The sequence below is a fragment of the Plutella xylostella genome, chromosome 29 (genome assembly GCF_932276165.1).
Source record: "Plutella xylostella chromosome 29, ilPluXylo3.1, whole genome shotgun sequence".
Lineage (NCBI taxonomy): Eukaryota > Metazoa > Arthropoda > Insecta > Lepidoptera > Plutellidae > Plutella > Plutella xylostella.
In genome coordinates, this window is record NC_064009.1 from 4,312,860 (window position 1) to 4,332,600 (window position 19,741).

A 19,741-nucleotide genomic window follows, 5' to 3' on the forward strand; every position below is an offset into this window, starting at 1 on the left:
AAAGGTTTCGGCTTAGAATACCCTTTTTGCAACACCCTGTATAATATCGGATTTTTATGTTTTAGTACATTTTTGTCTATTACTTTGTATGTGTAAATAGGGTGCAACTATAACTTTACCATCTGATTGTTAAGATAATAACATTGGTTCTCCGTAATATATTTTAAGGCATTTGTATATTTTTCTATGCATAATTTTCACGTTAAGACGCATTATGATATAATGTATTAAATGTCCTCCATGCACACTTGTGATATCGGGCATCATACTATTCTTGTATTTATTCCTCACTACTGAGAGGTATGCGTGGTGACGTATGATTTAAAAATAAGCTTATTTTAGATTAGACAGAAACAAATTAGGTTCTTAACACTACCAGAAGACTAGGGAAATTGTAAAATATTATTAAAGGTACCTAATTAACGCGATGATACAAAATATATTATGTAACGTATGTATGGGTACATAATATTTTGTAATAACTTAAGAGTTTAATTTAATAAAACATTCAAGATGAAACTCTTATCATTTTAGTTTTATTTTAACCCAACCCCGGGACCATCATGCTGTTATAAATAATGTACTCTGTGACTAGGACAGTTGTCTAGGGGAATGAGAATACGGAATAAGTAGGTATAATTATAATGCACCCCAACAAAGATGAATCTAAAATTTTGATTGTATTATACTTATTAGAACTAAACAGGGTATTGCAAAAAGGGTATACTAAGCGCAAAGGCAGTCTCACTTTGATAGTTTGTTTAAAAAAATATTTATTGTTTTGGTACTTGAGGATATTTACAGTTATAGCAACTTAGCAACGAGCTTTGCATCATTGCTTTTTTTGATACCTTAAATTAGTATTGTATGGTTTTTAAGGTTGAATATTATGGCTAATCTAAAATTAGGAGGTAATAACTCTTAACAGTAATTATTGAATTAAACACCAAGTTGACTTAAAAATAATTCATTACTTAAGAATAATTGGTAGCTGCACTTATAATAACAAACAAGAAGTGCAGACGTACCTTTTAAATTTAATATAAAAAAAGAAAACTAAATAAGATAATACAACGACTACAAAACTAAAGTCTTAAACAGTTGATTGACTGTACAAAAAATACTTAAATGTACCTACCTATCTACACAATCTACACATAGAAATATAAATGGCATGACAAATGTGTTGCTTATTTCTGTTTCTGAAACATGAGAGGAAAGTATGTAAACAAAAATTATAAATGATGAGAACACATGGAATAAGGTTCATAAGCATTTATACTTGATAGTTGATTCATGGTTAATTCTTTGAATTATTTTTGAATGATCAACTCCAATTGTCAGGTAGATGTACTTATATTCTAAATGCTCATGAACTATAGATTCGTTCATTCAGTTATGTATGATTAGATATTAAAGGCATTTTCAAATTGTTTAAGGCCAAATTTAACTCAAATGTATTAACTGGCCTGGCATTCGTACGTAATTTCTAAACCTAAAACGTCTCAGATCTCACTCAGGTAGGATCTTATTGGGCGTCGTCGGTACAAAACGCAATTTGTCATTGTAGGATTACTTAAAACTATTCACCGAAGCTTACAAGAATGGAAGAATACATACGTATGTAAACATATAAACACGACAATAGCAAAGCACATAATATGAAATACTATCACAGTAGGTGTCGCCACGTCGCGACGAGAATACTTCTCTGTAACTTGGTGGGTCAAAAGTATGAAATATTTTATGCCATGTTGAAATTATTAAACGGATGGATTTCAAGTTTTAAAACTTACCTCACTTATGAGGTAAGTTTTATATGGCAAGTTGACCTCATTGTAGGTATATTATATAGAACAGTCGAATGTAATGTAGATAAGTCCCGTAAAATCGTATTGCGCCTGGGTGTCATTGTCCACCGCAAGCAATAAAATTTACCTTTAATAACGTATATCGACCATATATCGACGACGTCTCGATGTCTTGATTTGCATGTCATTTGACTGACTTCAAGCGCGGGACCGACTAGCAATAATGAACATTATTGACTGGTATCATTGACTCAGCTTCAGGCCCAATAGTATTTTACGGGGCTTATAGTTATACTAGTTGGAGGGGTCAGACAGAGTAGAGGCGAATGACCACTACCCATTGTTGTATTGAACACTTCGTATTTTACGGACTGATAGCACAGCCGCTCCCCGAAATACACTTTTCAAAAAACTAGAGAGACACTTTTTCAACTTTAACTTTAACCACTATGTACATTATATACCCTATGTTTAAAGAGCTCTTCGTCAGCGTGTGATATACTTGAGTATGTTGTCGCTGGCCTGCCCCGAGGTCGCCGGCTGACACACTTTGTTCGGTAGGAACTTGAAGAGGTTGCGTTGTTGCGCGTCGTCTAATAGCGTCCGCCATTGCTGATTGTTCTGTGGGAAATAAAGGTTGTAAATGTAAAAAAAAGATTTATATTATATCGCAGGGCCTCCGGCCAGAGCCTACGTAACATTAAGACCAACAAGTCACAAACGCCGAATACCTAGACCAATCAAAATCATTCCTTACCTTGACAGCATCACTCGGGAAGCCCATTGAGTCTACTTAACATTATTAACCTCTCATACCGAGAAACAATGTGCAGTCATAAATATCACTTACCGACATAGCATTCTGGTTCAAACAGATCAGCAGCGAGTGCTTCGCTCTAGTCAACATGACGTTCATTCTGCCCGCGTCGCTCAGGAAGCCGACGCCGCGGCTGCGCGCCAGCGACGCCACCACCACGTCCCGTTCTACGTCGCTCTACTACTCACTAATTCGAAAAACATCTTGGGCCTTACCAACCATAGAACATCGCGGACTCGGGTGTACCCTCGGGAAGCGTCATAGCGATCTTTCTTGATACAAAAAAGTCTGCCAATTTTTGCGGGGGGAAATTTTACCGTTTACCATGATTATGTCTCATGGGACATATCATTATGAGTTTTAATTCCCAGCAATAAGGGTTACGTGAAGTGACATTTAATAATGAACACAGTGTCTTCATTTTTCTTGCCAATGGATGTAACAATTATCGATAAGTGTTATCGATGAATTCGAGAACATGGGTTAGAAATACTAATTTCAAGTTAATTAGGTATAGTTAAATTTAATTAGGAATGATTAATAAACGAAGTCACCCGCTTTTCGCTGTACATTTATACTCACGTGATAGGTCGCGAGCCGTATCGCCGTTTTTGAATGAGTACAATGCACTGAAGTTGTCGAGTAAGTGGGCAACCCGACGGTCAGATGCTTTCAAGCCGCCCCTTCGGGCGGCCTCTGACTAGGCTTAACGACTGCTGCCGAAGCAGCAACCGGGACCCACGGCTTAACGTCCCGTCCGAAGCACGGAAGCGTCCAGAAAAGAACCATTTGAAATCGGTAACTCATGCTGTACCTACCAATGGCTGACCGTGTCAGTTGTTGCTTAACCTCAGTGATCAGTTACGATTACTGAAGCCAATTCGACTACGGACGCTTCCCAACTATGACCTTTTTTGTCGATTAATACATATCTACATACCGGTACATCACTATTGCATTTTTTTGACATTGGTTGCTAGGAAACAGCTAATAACAATAAACCATGACCAAATCTATGATCAAATCCGGAATCCGGATATTCTATGAATTGAAGCTGTCATTTTAGTATGTAAACAAATCATTTTCTATGAAACGAACGCTTTGCCAACTAGATTGAGTCTAGTGAAAATTGAGACTGCAACTAGTTTTTATAAATCGGTGGGCCTTTCTGGCCTATCACTCCGCCAGAGGGGAACGTCTGCCTATTTCGTCTCCAGACCATTCATACTCAATGTTACCAACTAACTTAGACAGTATTTAACAGGTGTTTAGCGCTGTCAAACGCCAACAAAATATGCCAAATTCCGTTTTGAACACTAGTTAAACAGTGTTTAAAGTTGGTTGTGGTAGTACAATTTAATTCTAAACTAGTGCTTACCGACATAGCATTCTGGTTCAAACAGATTAGCAGCGAGTGCTTCGCTCTGGTCAACATGACGTTCATCCATCCCCCGTGGCTCAGAAAGCTGACCCCTTGATATTTGCGAGCAAGTGGCTTGAGTTGGATAGTATTCATTCTATGGTTCCAACAAGTCCCGTAGCTAGAAACATCTTCATTCAAAAGCATCACTTACCGACATAGCATTCTGGTTCAAACAGATCAGCAGCGAGTGCTTCGCCCTGGTCAACATGACGTTCATTCTGCCCGCGTCGCTCAGGAAGCCGACGCCGCGGCTGCGCGCGAGTGACACCACCACCACGTCCCGTTCTTGCCCCTGGAAGCTGTCCACTGTGTTCACTTCCACGGGGGTTGCGTTGCTGGAAGCAGAATGGTGCTGTTAGAATACGGGTTGTCGAGAATGTAAATAGAAGGTCTCACAAAATTGGTCATTCTGTTTTTTTACTGACGTGACTCTCTGAACAGCTAATTTGAAAAACTGTACATTATTGATCAGAACTTTATAGGTGAAACACCTATGTATCCTTAAAACGATTTTAATGAAAGGAAGACAGTTTTCACCAGAGTTTTAAGTAATAACGATAACGCCGCCCTCTAGCAGAATTTATTGAGAAACTCGAAACAAGTTCACTCTTGAGTTGCAAGGTTGACGCCATAACTATACTCTCTTTTACTCACGATTACTTCCACCTTCGTATCCTACATTCAATTATAAACCTCTGTAATCTACAACTTACGGTTCCTCCAACGTCCGCAAACAGTTCCGTATGGCCTCCTTCTGCGCGTCGTACGGCGTAATCACAGCCATGTTCATGTTCAGACTACGCACGAGTTTGCTCAGCGCCGCGACTAATCTGGCCACGCCCCACGCCTCCATCTCGTTCGCGCCTGATGTGCCTGCGAATGGGTGAGGAAGGTTAGCAATGGGGAGGAAAACGCAAAGCTAATTCCAGATGTCGCCACTGTCGATTAGGTCAGACGTCATTTTTTCTCCCCAATAATGTAATTGGTCAGAATCTGAAAGGCACACTCGATTGTACTGCCAAAGTTTCGCATGGGCTTGTAGATAAAACTTGTAATAAGCGGATGATAGCTCGAGAGACTCGTGGCATTTGTTTTCGAGTCTTGATATGAAGAATATCTATCTATCTTTTAGCGCGGCCTCAGACTACTATCAGACAATGGACATTTTTAGTTTTCTAAATACATACTACAAATGGATTACAGCTTCAAATAAAAAAACGTATATTGACACAGAACCAAATCAAAAAAAGCGAAGCAATAGTACTTTTTTTTAAATGTATCTATTGGACTTCCAATGATGGAGAGGCACGAACATAGGTACACTATATCTACACAAAACAAACAATCAACAAGACACAAACCTTGCCCCTTATCCCCGCTGCTAATATGCACCACAGCATACGGCGGCAGCGGGTGATCCGTCCTTAATTTGGCCTCATTACAGATCTTCCCCTCATAGAAAGTCCTGTTCGGATAATCAGCTATGGCGGGGTGCATTCGGTATTGCACGTCCAGTAGAACCACTGGGCTGCCGTCGTTCCAGTGTTCCATTGAGGAGGAGAGACGGGAGAACAGGCTTTCGCCAAGACCGTGCTGTTTTGCTCGCTGAAATAGTAAATAATTTATTTATAAATTAAATAATTTAGTTATAAATAAGTCATAGTAGAATCACTGCAGTTTTTCACCACTTTATATGCAAGCGCTGTGTGATTCTGTAAATTAGGATATTTTCACTGTTATAATTATGGCCCCAGCCCGCTGACTCGCTGTCAGCCTTCCTCCGCAACACTGGAGGAAGGCTGACAACAGAGTGTTGTTGTACGAAGTGAAGGGGCGCTACCGCCCTATATTTATTATTATTTAACTCTTTATTGTACAAATATTACAAATAAAAGTACAAAGGGTGGACTTAACGCTAAAAGCATTTTCTGCCAGTCAACCCGCAGGAGGTACAGGAAAAATAGGTAATAAGGTGTACAAAAAAAAGAATTAAAAAAAAAGGAAAAGAATAGTAAACCTAAGTCACTTAGCCCCACTTGCGCAGACCTGGGTTAGCGAATTAACTCGGAGATATTTGACATAAGAAGGGTTAGATTATTAATTTGTCTTGCATCGCTGAAATATGAGCGCTAACCTTGGGATAAACTCTTAAATATTTAACCCCCCAATATTGGAGGGTTAAGACGCTAACCCGGCTTACGTCAAAAGAAAAGGTTTTTATCAATATTCTTGTATTCGTTGGAAATGTTTGATTATGATGATTAACTCATCATTCTTATATTTTTCCCCTATCTAGCAAAGTAGCAAATGGTCCCACTTGTGAAATTAAGAGCACGATGGTGTGGTTACATACATATATGCTCACGACTATGACTGTAATGTAGTTACTCAGAGGTGACTCACCCACTTTTCGCTGTACATTTTTGTACTCACGTGATAGGTCGAGCCGTATCGCCGCTTTTGAAAGAGTGCAATGCACTTTAGGGTACAGATCACGATGTTTTTTTCACCGTAAGAGCTATGGTATACATTTTTGAAGATATTGTGTAGAGTAGGTAGAAAATAATACTCAGAGTGGACAAAATAATAATAATTTATTTACAGAAAATAAGCCTACTTATACGCGCGGTGCTAACTTAAATACTCGTGGCGTTGGGAATGCACGGGGACTCGTTCCTTTTCTGCGCTGTCGGAGGCTCTCCTCGCCGAGCTGCCGCGGTGACGGTGGTGGTCGCTGCTGCTGCTTGCTTGAGCTTGCTGAACAGTTATTTTCGGAACTCCCTCTTTGTATCCAGAAACAGCTCTTTACAGGGCTATCTTTGCTGTTATCTAAAGCACAACTAGCAACCGCGATGTGTTCAATAAAATCAATACTTGCTGTTGTTATTGGTTGAGTATTGCTTGCTGGTACGGTTAGATTGAAGAGAGCTGCTTATGATAAGGTTCTTGAACGTTTTGTGGTAAGTAGAATGTGTGGTAGTAAGTTGCCACACATTGTACTTAAATTCCAAAGAACTCATTAGTATGTCTGCGCTAGGATCCAAACACGCGCATCTTTTGTGTGAGAAGCGAGCGCTTACCCGACTGAGCTACCGCCGTTTCTTTTCAATTTTTTATAATTTTCGTAATGTATATCTACAAGGAAATCAAAAATATGACACTTTGTAAACAAAATACAAATTACTGACAGATTGCGAAAATGGAAATAGAGAGGGATAGTTTTATCCAAAAACGTGAGGTGAAAACGAGATAGAAGACAATGTTTTTTTACGGCAATAGAAACTTGGTCCCTTTCAGCCTGGAACGGGACATAGATTCACAGAGCGCAAAAAGAAACGTCAGGTTAGCTAACTCAGGGTTATTTTCCATTAGCGCAATCAAAAGTCCGGTTAAAATTTTACAAAGTTAACCCTGAGTTAGTTACCTCTGAGTTTATATTTTTAACCCTGTGATCCACGCAAGTGGGCCTTAATGTTATACCTAATTAACCTATATAAATATATATACAAATATACCGATACATACAATATATTTTACATAATATATATACATAAGTATATCTAATACATACATAATAATATATACCTATAAAATAGCGGTTCAGGAGAAGCGGTCTATTTATCTAACTTGCTAAGGTCTATTATTATACGGTCTATTTATTTACCCTGCATTGAAGGATTTCAGTAGACTCCGATGCCTGCAGGTATGTTTGCAGGGAAGACGGCGCACGGTGGTGCATATACTTTGTAAAATATATCATGAGTCCTATGACGTTTGATTGACAGATTATGATTACTGGTAGGTAAATAAAGTTGGTTTTCGCTTGAAAACGAACAACTGAAAAATTTATATAATGTATGGGTTTGACACCTGATATAGGACTTATAGCGGTATCTAGGCTGGTCCCAAAGTGGCATCTAGGTATACCTGTGACTTGATGAAGCCGGGCAGCTGGCGCGGGTCGCCGATGAGCGTGAGCCGCGTCACGTCCAGCGTCAGCGGCACCAGCGAGTCCGGCTCGATGGCCTGCCCCGCCTCGTCCACTATGCAGAGCGCTATGTACACAGGTTGCGAGTGTTCTGTACAACTAACTTAAACACTGTTTAACAAGTATCTAAATTCATATGCGAAGCATATGAGAAAGAGGTGTATGTAACTTAAACACTGTTTAACGCGTGTCTATACCTGTGACTTGATGAAGCCGGGCAGCTGGCGCGGGTCGCCGATGAGCGTGAGCCGCGTCACGTCCAGCGTCAGCGGCACCAGCGAGTCCGGCTCGATGGCCTGCCCCGCCTCGTCCACTATGCAGAGCGCTATGTACACAGGTTGCGAGTGTTCTGTACAACTAACTTAAACACTGTTTAACAAGTGTCTAAATTCATATGCGAAGCATATGAGAAAGAGGTGTATGTAACTTATACACTGTTTAACAAGTGTCTAAATTCATATGCGAAGCATATGAGAAAGAGGTGTATGTAACTTAAACACTGTTTAACGCGTGTCTATACCTGTGACTTGATGAAGCCGGGCAGCTGGCGCGGGTCGCCGATGAGCGTGAGCCGCGTCACGTCCAGCGTCAGCGGCACCAGCGAGTCCGGCTCGATGGCCTGCCCCGCCTCGTCCACTATGCAGAGCGCTATGCGGCGGCGGAGACTGCGGAGAGAAGAAATGGTTAGTTACACTGTAGTTTACACTGTGTTCAATACCGTCCGAAAATAAAAGATTACCTTCTTAGCGTGTCGGTGATAAACTCAATAGTTACACTAGGGATTGTCACCGTGGTGGAAGGATTGGCCAGTTAGATAAGTGCCAGTTGACTACGCCGGTTGCGCTGGACGCATATAAGTAACAGGGGATAAGTCGTCCGAGGAGGCTTCTTTCTTGCACCCCAAGAATGCAACATGCGCAAACGGCCCCTATTTTGTGCTTTATTAAACAAGAACAGAAAGACAGGAGAACAATGATGTCGATTATGAAGGCCGAAATTTAATTTTAGAGCTGCCGAAACCTTAATTTCTTTGTTTAAAATTCGATTTTGTGAGTACTCCCGTAAATGTAATAATATTTTGCTAGCAAAATGTATAGTTGGACAGCGTTAACATTAAAATTTCTGCCTTCGGAATCGACATCAATGAAATATAATATGATAATTTCGTGACTAACTTCTTCATCTTCTGGTTGGCGGCGCTGGACAGCGTGCTGACGACGATGTCGGCGCACTCCACGATGCGGCGCTCCGCCATCGCCAGCTGCTCCGCCGACACGTCGCCCGACGAACCGCCTTTTAACTGCAACGTATAATGCTTTTTTTCTTACTTTATATTTTGAGCTGTCTTGGAGGGTCTTTTTGTTCGTTTCGCTACTGAGAGTTATCCGCCTAGGCAGTAGTTTTGGCTATATCTTGGTCATACCTTAATCGATTTTAGATTGGAATATGTCATTTTAAAGCTTATAAACTGACTATGTTTTTAGCTGTAGTGCCTGAAAATTTTTCAGATAAAATTCTTTTTTAATTAAGCATTTTTGTTTTCACCTTTTGAAACATTTTCTTAACGTTTCAATTATTTTGAAGCACTGTGTCTAAATTAAGTTGAATATTGCGCATTTAATGATTATAATTAGTTGACTAAGATGTCACTGATGCAAAACAATCAAGTTCCCCTCACCTGTGCTATTCTATTCCTAATCTGTTCGCTCTGCGAGTGGCAGAAGGCTCTACGGCCGGGGTCCTTGGCCTCCTGCGCCTGGCTGCGCCACATGTTGAGTCGGGCCTCGAGACGTGCCACCTGCAAGCGGGAAATGGATTTGTTTAGCCGATTAGAAAAAAAATACTACAGAATAGTACCTAATTACCTATATTTTGTAGATAACACATAAGTTGTTGTATTAGACTCGGATAGTGACACGTAAGGTACGTTAACATTACCATCACATTAGGTAGTTATTACATCAGATGAGATACTATTGAGAAGTCACTTACTCATGTCAATGCTTTTATGGCAAAGTGGTGACCCCGACGTGATAACCATAATTAATTTGACTTACTACATTATGTTGGAAAACATTTTTCATGAGATTTGACCAAAATGGCAACCATCTGTATAAAATACACAATGATGAAGAGATCAGCAGTGGAAGAGAGAGCTAATAGCGTTTTGATGCATTCCGCGCTTCATCCCGTGCTGCATGGGGTACAGAGTACAGACGCAAGGCGGTTCCATGAACGACTTATCAGTATATTATAATATACTAGCTGTTCCCGCGAGCTTCGCTTCGCCTTAAAAAGTTTTCCCGTGGAAATTCCGGAATAAAAAGTAGCCTATGTTCTTTCCCAGGGTCTAGACCGTATGTATACCAAATTTCATTCAAATCCGTTCAGTAGTTTTGGCGTGAAAGAGTAACAGACAGACAGACAGACACAGTTACTTTCGCATTTATAATATTAGTTAGGATTAGGATTATACAAATCAACAATAGGAACTAAAGAAAGACACAAATACCGAACAGCAGATTACACCACGAGCAGAGCTTCCGCACGCCACCGAGTCCAGCCGAGAAAAGAGGCCTGCGCCACCGTTCGCTGCGCTTTTATAGGGAATGCCCGGCCCTTGCTCCTACGTAGGGTAGTAGGATCCAACAGTATATTATAATGATACCTCCGAGGCACTGCGAGGAGAGGTCGCGGTGCACGCTGGGCACCGCGCACCTCGCTACACATACCATTGACGACCGAATGGCGTAGTGGTTAGTGACCCTGACTACTGAGCCGAAGGTCCCGGGTTCGATTCCCGGCAGTGGCAGATATTTGTTTAAAGGCATTTGCCTTTAAACAAATATTATTTGTACTCGGGTCTTGGGTGTTCATATTTATATTTAGTATCTATCTATCTATGTATTTGTGTAGATATATCAGCTGTCCGACACCCATAACACAGGTTCTGCCTAGCTTGGGGTCGGATGGCCGTGTGTGATGTCCCCACATATTTATTATTATTATTTATATATATTTAGATTGATTAGATTAAGTACCTATATTTATATTTCTTTGCATCTTTCTTTGTAAATTAATATTGCTGTCTAAGCCAAATAAAGTTTTTCTTTCTTTCTTTCTTATTTATTTACCTCCTCTTGGGCGCCCGGCGGCGGGGGCTCCTGCGCGCGGGTCGCGTCGCGCTGCGCGAGGCACTGCGAGGAGAGGTCCCGGGCGCGGGGGTGCATCGCCTCTGGCCGCCCTACTCGTACCATGCGGAAGCGCTCCGCTGTAAGAAAAAAGAAGCTATACAGAGTGTTGCAAAAAGGGTATACTAAGCCGAAAGGGAATGACTCAGGTCATGATCATTCTGAACAACTTTTGTTCTACGAGTTTTAGAAATTCACGAAAGAAAAAAAAAACTTTTGCTTTAGACACTAGAGGCTTGTGAATTTAGAGAACATGAAAGAAGTATGTCAACTTGTCAAGACCATTGCACGTGCGGGATCATAGTCATTGCACGTCTTGAAGGGCTAGTACGGGGCGCATTTAGACGTGGCAAAAGTTCTCTATCGCGCTCGCTCTTGAGGCTGCGCGATATGAGTGATCGCGATGCAAAACTTATGTCACGTCTTAAATGCGTCCCGTGCTACTAGCCTTGCTTTCGTCGTCGTGTATTTAACACAGTAAAAATAGGTATTTATTAAAAAAGTATTTCTTACTCTTAGGCAAGCTCTGTCGTATATTCAGCAGTCGTATAACCAGTTCATCCACGGCGGCGTTGCTGGTGGCACAGATGAGTATCTTGCCGCGGTTCTGTTGCCGCCGCCCGCCCGAGTCGTAGAAATACGTCATTATGATCGAGCAGATTACACTCGACTTGCCTGTGAACACGGAAAAAACCTTGTGATTTTTTTATAGCATAAATAAATAACACTCACGCCTTACTTGAATAAAACCTATGAGTGCTCCCTTGAGGCGCATTTCTACACCCTAAAAAATGTACATTATTTTAATCTTATTTTTATAGACCGCAAGCTTGTTGTGCACGAAAGGATGCCCTGACGTGTGGACTCTGTTTATACTATAGTACCTTGGCCAGTCAGCCAACGATTCTATTCTGGCTGGCTAATCCATTCAACACGGTGAAAAACCAGCTCTATAAGAAGATGCTGCCCCATTCCTTTTTTAATTTTTCTGGTTTTGGTTTAGTATTATATTACATTATGTAGCAGTACTTCGAGTAGAGTGGCGAGACGACAGTATGCTCGCATTGCTCGGCCGATCCCCCACTGAAGAACGGCTTGCGATTGACCGAGCGCTCGGTCAATCAGCCAATCAGAGTAATACTGACCTGTCCCGGGCGGCCCCTGTATCATCTGCACGGCGGGGCGGTCGCCCAGCGCGGCCGACACCGACGCCGAGACCGCCTCCAACTGACTCGCGTTCAGTGTCGCCGTCCACTGGAAGTAATGTTGATGTTAGTACACGAGAGAAGGAGATAATGCGGGAAATTGGCAACAGATGGCGTTAGTGTGTGAAGTCTCGTTAGTGGTTGGCAATAAGTTAACAATAGATGGCGCTACTGGTCTTATGGTTGTTGGTAAGTGGCAGCACCATAAGCACTATACTTATACCCTAAAACTTAAAGTAGATGGCGCCACGAGGGCGTAAAATATATCACGAATCAGATTACTAATCAATTTACTACAATAATAATTTAAGAGGTGCTTTCAAACATACCGGCGACTTAATCTGCGAGGGCGGCAGAATCCTGTCCCTCGGGAAGTGTCTCGGGTCAGGCCTCAAGATGGCCTCACACAGCGGTGACTTGGACAAGTATTCCATGGCTTCAAACAGTTGTAGAACATTCTTGATGTAGCACAGACTGCGTCCCGTCATCACCTCCCCGCGTCTGAGTAAACGCATCTTCTCTGTGTAGACCACGTGCAGGGATATGCTGAAGAAACTGTAGATGTTGTCTGGAATTGGTGAAAGTAGGGTAAGTGGAAAACGTAGAATGGAATGGGAGAGTTTTTGTTAGTTATCGGTAATAGGGTTAAGCTAATATTAATCTGGCGCAACATTACAAGTGCATTGAGTGAGAGGTTGAAATTCAAGCGACTGAAAACATTGTGCTATGGGAAATCCTTGAATATCTATACAGGTGCAGCAATGCCTTATATAATCTCTGCCTACCCCGCAAGGGAGTACATTAGTACAAGGTGTGAGTGTTTATATTATTATATTATCTATACAGTTAGCCATTGAGTAACCGCAAGGCATACGCCTTGCCTACTGACGGCAACCAATGTATGTGTTATTCTACTTCTTAGCGTGTTTGTAGTCTATTTATTGCATTTAAACAACATAATAAGTAGATAGACCAAAAAATATATGAATACCATAATAATTATGTGTAGGTAGGTATACTAACTTGGCGGAGACGGAAGACACCGGACGTGGTTGACGTAGAAGAAGCGGCTGGTCTTGCTGCCCTCCGGCCCGAATGTCACTAGCATCAGCTCACCCATCCTGGGTAAATTCTTCATCTCGTTTTTCGGCACAGAAACTGAAATAAAATAATGTATATAAATTACCAGTACTTTCAGGTTTAAAGTAGCCTTCTTAGCATAATTATTCTTATTCCTATAAGAAGCCCAAATTTACCATTTGGGACATCCATGCTGACCCGATTTCTAAATCATCGCCCGTGGAATAAGGTCCGACTGTGTGACTATCATGATTAGTCTTACTATAGCAAAGTATATATCCTAACTAATATTATAAATGCGAAAGCAACTGTGTCTGTCTGTCTGTTACTCTTTCACGCCAAAACTACTGAACGGATTTGAATGAAATTTGGTATACATATGGTCTAGACCCTGAGAAAGAACATAGGCTACTTTTTATCCCGGAATTCCGACGGGAAAACTTTTTAAGGCGAAGCGAAGCTCGCGGGAACAGCTAGTAGTATATAAAGTCGCTTCCCTTGTGTAACATTAATACCGACAGACGAGTCGCTAGACGCAGGGAGCGACTTAGATCTTTAAAACTACACATCGGATTTCATACGTTTTTTTTGTAGTGAGAGTAATTTAAGAAGGTTAAATTTTTATGTACAAATTTAAAGCTCGTGAGCCGCGGGTAAAAGCTAGTACCATGCTATAGTTTACCATTAACACTGAGGCTGTAGGTGTCGAAGGCGGCGTCGGGCGAGGGCGGCGGCGGCAGCGCCTCGATGCGCAGCGTGAACTCCGCGCCGCGCTGCTTGTTGAACGTCTGCGTCACGCTCTCCCATATCTCCATGAGGAGTAGGTCACCTATCACCCTGTCAATGGAGATTTGGAGAATGTTAGGTGCTACATTGAGTAGCAAAATGAGGCCACGCGCTTTGGGGGTCACTAGATAAAGATAAGAAATATTTATTCGGTGACCAGCACCTACTATACAAATGAGAAAACGAAGTGAACGATGCGTGACAACTCTCGTGAAAAGTTATTAGTTTTATTACTTGGTGGTAGTGGTACTGAAACTACTGGTTTCATAATTTGACAAGGTATTCATTATAAAATTGCAAATTAAGTTAGCCCTGTTCATTTTTTATTACTATTACAATATCAAATAACTTTACAGAGTTCAATTCTGAATATGTAAAACTCTAATTATACTTACTGACAATATTGAGTATGCGCTTGGAAGAAGTGCAAAACGGCCATCGGTGGGACACTGTGTCCTAAAATAGGCGGTGGTTCATTGTTGTTGACCTGTTCGGTGAGCCACTGCGGGTTCCACCGCAGTATCCTAATCAGAGTGATCTTCTCTAAAGAGAACACGGGTTTCTGAGGCACGTCTATAGTAGACTTCACTAGACTCGTTTTCTTCATCTGGTTTCCAGGCTCTATTTCAAACACTTTAACCTGAGGTGGGGCATCAGAGAAGCGAACTGTCTTTTTGGGTTTTTTGGTGGGGAATGGCTCCACTTTAGACACCGGCCGGCCCGAGTGCGTGTCGTCACTGTCTGTCAGCGGCTTGAGATTCTTCAAAGGCACTCTGGTTTCTGACTTTTTCACAACCTTTTGCTCTGAAGTAGATTCAACATCACTCTTGGAAGACTTCCTGTGTTTATCCTTTTTCTCAGACTTACTCTTTGATTTGCTTGAAGAGCTGTGAGGTTTATCATCATGTTTATTTCTATTTTCAATATTGTTAACAGCATCTTCAGTTTTTCTTTTGCTATGTTTTTTATCTGAGTCTTTGTGGTGGCTTTTACTTGATTTAGGGCTGTCTTTTCTAGAAGTTGGTTGAACAGTGGCGGTGTCTTCAGCTAGGAATGCCCCTCTACTAGATGTGGATACTTTGGCACCAACAGTGGCTTTGGAGCTGCTACTAGAGCTAGTATTGTTCTTGTCTCGCACTTCCTTCTCCTTTGAAGCTATTTCTTTTAACTTCTTTTTTCGTTCTTCTTTCTGTGAGCTGCTCATGTGGCGCTTGGAGTGTGAGTGTGAATGCTTGCTGCTAGATTTGGAATGTTTGGAAGAGCTACTTTTTTCTTTGGGTTTACCTGAAAATTATTTTTTATTTGAAAAGTTTGTATTATATTACATGTAGGTACTAATATTTTTGGTATAGTCTAAAAAGGTCTCACTGAGGTCTATTTCTATTTCATCTTGATATGAAGGAAACAGGCACTTAAAAGATAACCTCATTAACATAAGGGGCTTATTGTAATCAGTGGTATATTAATGTGCATTGTTCTATTCATTGAAATGTACTCTACAAAAGATTCCTTTTTTGTTAAAATAATATTTGTAATGACTAGTAGGTACTATAGTATAATAACCAATAAGATAAGACCATCAACTAGATTGGTACAACATAAGGAGAAGTGCTAAGTGCTCATCATGTTAATCTCAAACATAAGATAAGATCACTTGTTTTACATTTTCAATACGTAAATATTGTATGTATACATACAAAGGTTATACTTTATAGTATAAAGTTTATATTAGCTAAAGTACAGACTTGCATACATAATTGTACAATTTATATGGAATAAAAATGATTGTATATAAAATGAAAATGAATACTATTTCAACTTACTCTCCACAGTTGATTTTCTCCTACTGGTCTGTGCTAGAGCTTCAATCATTTGTGTTTTCTTCACTGAGCTGCTTTCAGCTGGGACTTCAGCTGTTGGAACTTCAGCTGGTGGTTCTTTGTCAGCATCTTTCTCCAGCTGCTGTGCAAAGTAATCTGAAGTCAGTCCCGTGTTACTGTAACCATCTACTTGATCAACACCTTCTTCATCTTCAGTCGACCTCACTGGTATTCTGATTAGATCATCCATGAATTCCTCATCTTCAAGAGCATCATTCTCATTACTAGGTAAAGCAGGTTCATAGTCATCTTCAATGATCTGACTGTAAGAACTTTCTCTTGCAGGACCATCAACCACATCTCTTTTCATAGCCTTAGTCAGAGGCTTGCCCGGTGAGCTCTGTGACAGTCTGATGAACCATCTTCTCTCTGTATCACTATCACTGTCAGTATCTAGGTTAATAGGCTCATCATCATAGCCAAACAGTTCCTGCTTTACAATACCTGATTCATACTCATCATCATCTATTTCTGTTTTAATTAGTTCCTGCTTAATACATGTCTCTAGCTTTTCTTCAACTATAGGTTCTAGTTTAACTCTCTTGGCTGCTACCTCTTCATTCTTCCTGCCGGGCAGTTCAGTGTCACTGTCTGACAGAAGGTTCACTACATCTTCGGCATGTTTAGAGTTGCTGCTGTCACTATCTACTTGAAAACTTACATCTTTATCATTTCTCTCTATTGATTTTCTTTTTAGACTTAAATTGGGGGATTGGTTCTTGGTTTTCTTTTGCATGGCTGTATCTTCAGTGCTCGACAGTCTGGGCTTGACATCATGAAGGACAATTGCGAGTTTCTCCTCAACTTCATCAGAGTCTATTTCATTTTGGAAAGCAATTCTATCTATGATAGATTTCTCAGACTTTTCTCTGTTAATTTTAAATATGAACTTCTCAGTGTCTGAAATCTTTGCCAGTGCGGCACCCTCCATCCACCCAATGCCCAGACATTGGGAGTCTTGAACTGCAACTGGTGTGTTGGACGGTATTTTGTCCGTACCCACATATGTTCCATTTGAACTCTGAAAAAGATTAAATTATACATATACATTTTTAAATTAGCTATTAGTTATAGATAAAGTAAGTATAGATTTAAGCAAAAATATTATAAATCTACTGAAACCAGATTAGATAATTGACTATTAGAGATGCTTACATCTTCAATTCTTAAATTAGAAATAAAAGATTTTCCGTGGATTAACATACCTTCAAGTCTTTAATGGTAACTTTATCTTTGAAGAATTTCAAGATACAATGTTGTCTAGATATTACTAGACTAGAAAGCGTTATGGCATTATTAGCCCCGCGGCCTATCGTAATTTCGTCACCCTCACAGAAAACATATTCATCAGCTCCATAGGATTGGCGGGTCAATTTCCATTTAGCCATTGCGATTCACTGGTATTATAGTATTGTCGGTGTCGTTAACCTATTTAAATTACACAATTTTTTCTTCCAGAAGCATAACTTGAGACCCAAAAGTGGAATTAGAAATACATCGATGGGTAAATACAAAATATAATGGACTGTGGTTTAGCTCACACAAAGAAGCACTTTATATTCATTTACAAAGAAAAACATTGTTTTATTTCACTTCAAATTCACAAACGAACTGCTTTTTGTTTTGACATTGACATTTGAAACTTTGAATAATAAAGAATAAAAATTTTACTCTGTGAATGGTTGAAATACTCTGTTGTTTGTACAAATAGCTCAGAATAATATCGACACTGCCCTTAGAGGAGTACATAAGTACCTTATCTTTGACTTGGGCCGTTAGATTGGAAGCATATTGGAAGTATAGTGTATTATACAAAAAAGGCGTAGAAAAAAATTGTTGTTGTAGCTTAGAAAATTCATTTTTCGTAGTTTTCAATAACTTCTGCCTTTAAAACACAGATGGCGCCACTAGATGTGCAATTTTCACCTGCGACAACGTACGACATTGATTCCTCAGGTTTCAGTACAGCCTGGCAAGAATACCAAAGTTTGACCAAAGTAGAAATTTACAGGGGCGACATCTTCGCGTTACAGAAGTAAGTACTTATGTTCCTTGGGCGCCACACCACCCATCTCGTTAAAGTACCTACTATTAATGTTCCATGTAGGTACCTACATTATACATGGAATGGTACAGTACATGGCAAAATTGATTTAAAAAAAAAAACTGTTTCTTCACGAACTTGCAACTTCACCTCATCGATGTTTTTTTTAAAAAAACACAATATCATTTAGCTTAGGCAAGGACTTTGTATATATAACAATATTATATATACAAAGTCCTTGAGAGCTTTTTTTTTTTGGCGGGAACGAAAACGTGTCGGACGTATTTAATTTTTCAAAAGTTTAAAATTAAATAATTAGCTCAGGAAACAGTATTCGCATACCTAATTTTGTTATCGTGGTTACTATTGACGATTGTAACATTTATTTGTTATAGTTTTCGATCTTAAGATGAAATATAGGAAAAATGGATAACACTAAACTTCCTTCAAGTTGTAGCGAGAGCGAAGAGATTCAATCGTTGTTTAATGATTGTGAAGGCGATAAAGTTTGTACTTATGAAGATTCTGTGCAAATGGAGTGTCAGATGAACATCGAGCGCTCAACGGGGAAGCGCCCGAGACCGCCGAGCAACGAAACAGATGGAGATGACAATGATGGCTTCATTACTGTACAAAGGAAACCAAAACGAATATTTCGTACAGCTTCTAAAGGCAGTATCGAGGAGAAGATTTATGAGGTATGTTTGTCATCTAAAAGCTGTTTACCTAAACAAGTAGGGTTGGCCAAATTGTTGAAATCTTTGGGTATACAAAATATTATGAAGATTAACTCCAAAGGTCCGTACAGAGCATTTATAACTTTTGGAAGCAAAGAAGACGCAGAGAAGTTAATAAAGTATGAAAAACTTATTGAGATGGGCTATAAATGCCAATTTACGAGTGAAGTAAGTTTGGTTTTTGGTGTTATAAGGGAAGTTGACTTAGACATTGATGAAAAAGAGTTATTAAATGAAATATCGTGTGAACAAGAGATTGTATCAGTGCGTAGGCTCAAGAGACTGAATGAGTTACGTGAATGGATTGACAGTGAAACTGTTAGAATTGGTTTTAAGAGTCCAATCGTACCTACGTATGTTTCTGTTTTCGGCGCTTCATTCAAAGTTGATTCATATACTTTTCTAGTAAGTCAATGCTCTGGATGCTGGAAATATGGTCACTCCATAAAGTTTTGCCCTACAAAAAAAATTAAATGTCCAAAGTGCGGCAAAGATCATGTAAACTGTGAAACCACTGACTTTTTCTGCATAAATTGTAAGGGCGCCCATATGGCGCTTGATAAGTGTTGTCCGATGTTTATTAAGGAAAAGAAAATTCGAGACATCATGTGCCATGACAATGTGACTTATAAGAAAGCAGTGGAAATATACCTGTGTACAATGAAGACGTCTAAGGAGTCTGATGTGGTGCAGAACATTGTGGAGAACGAACTACGTCATAGTAATATCCCACCAAACATTGGTGTCGTAGGTAAGAATGAAGGTCAGAATATCACTTT

General features: G+C 40.1%; 1 protein-coding gene across 1 annotated transcript; it reads right to left on the reverse strand.

Moving 5' to 3' along the window:
• Positions 1-744: 744 nt before the first annotated feature.
• LOC119692975 (helicase SEN1) lies at positions 745-17,818 on the reverse strand. Its single transcript, XM_048631812.1, has 16 exons — positions 17,387-17,818; positions 16,125-17,202; positions 14,697-15,585; positions 14,198-14,352; positions 13,459-13,593; positions 12,765-13,003; positions 12,376-12,484; positions 11,744-11,905; positions 11,174-11,310; positions 9,718-9,837; positions 9,215-9,339; positions 8,560-8,704; positions 5,413-5,656; positions 4,765-4,924; positions 4,203-4,386; positions 745-2,432 (listed from the first exon to the last, which is right to left on the reverse strand). The coding sequence occupies exons 1-16, from the start codon at positions 17,567-17,569 to the stop codon at positions 2,298-2,300; spliced, it is 4,200 nt and encodes a 1,399-aa protein (XP_048487769.1). The 5' UTR covers positions 17,570-17,818; the 3' UTR covers positions 745-2,297.
• Positions 17,819-19,741: the final 1,923 nt, after the last annotated feature.

Coding starts and splice junctions, on each gene's coding strand:
- LOC119692975 (XM_048631812.1), bottom strand. CDS start 17,569: ATGGCTAAATGGAAATTGACCCGCCAATCCTATGGAGCTGATGAATAT. Junction 11,906..12,375: donor ACAGGGGCCGCCCGGGACAG/GTCAGTATTACT, acceptor CCGTGTTCACAG/GCAAGTCGAGTGTAATCTGC. Junction 4,925..5,412: donor CAGCGGGGATAAGGGGCAAG/GTTTGTGTCTTG, acceptor ACCCATTCGCAG/GCACATCAGGCGCGAACGAG.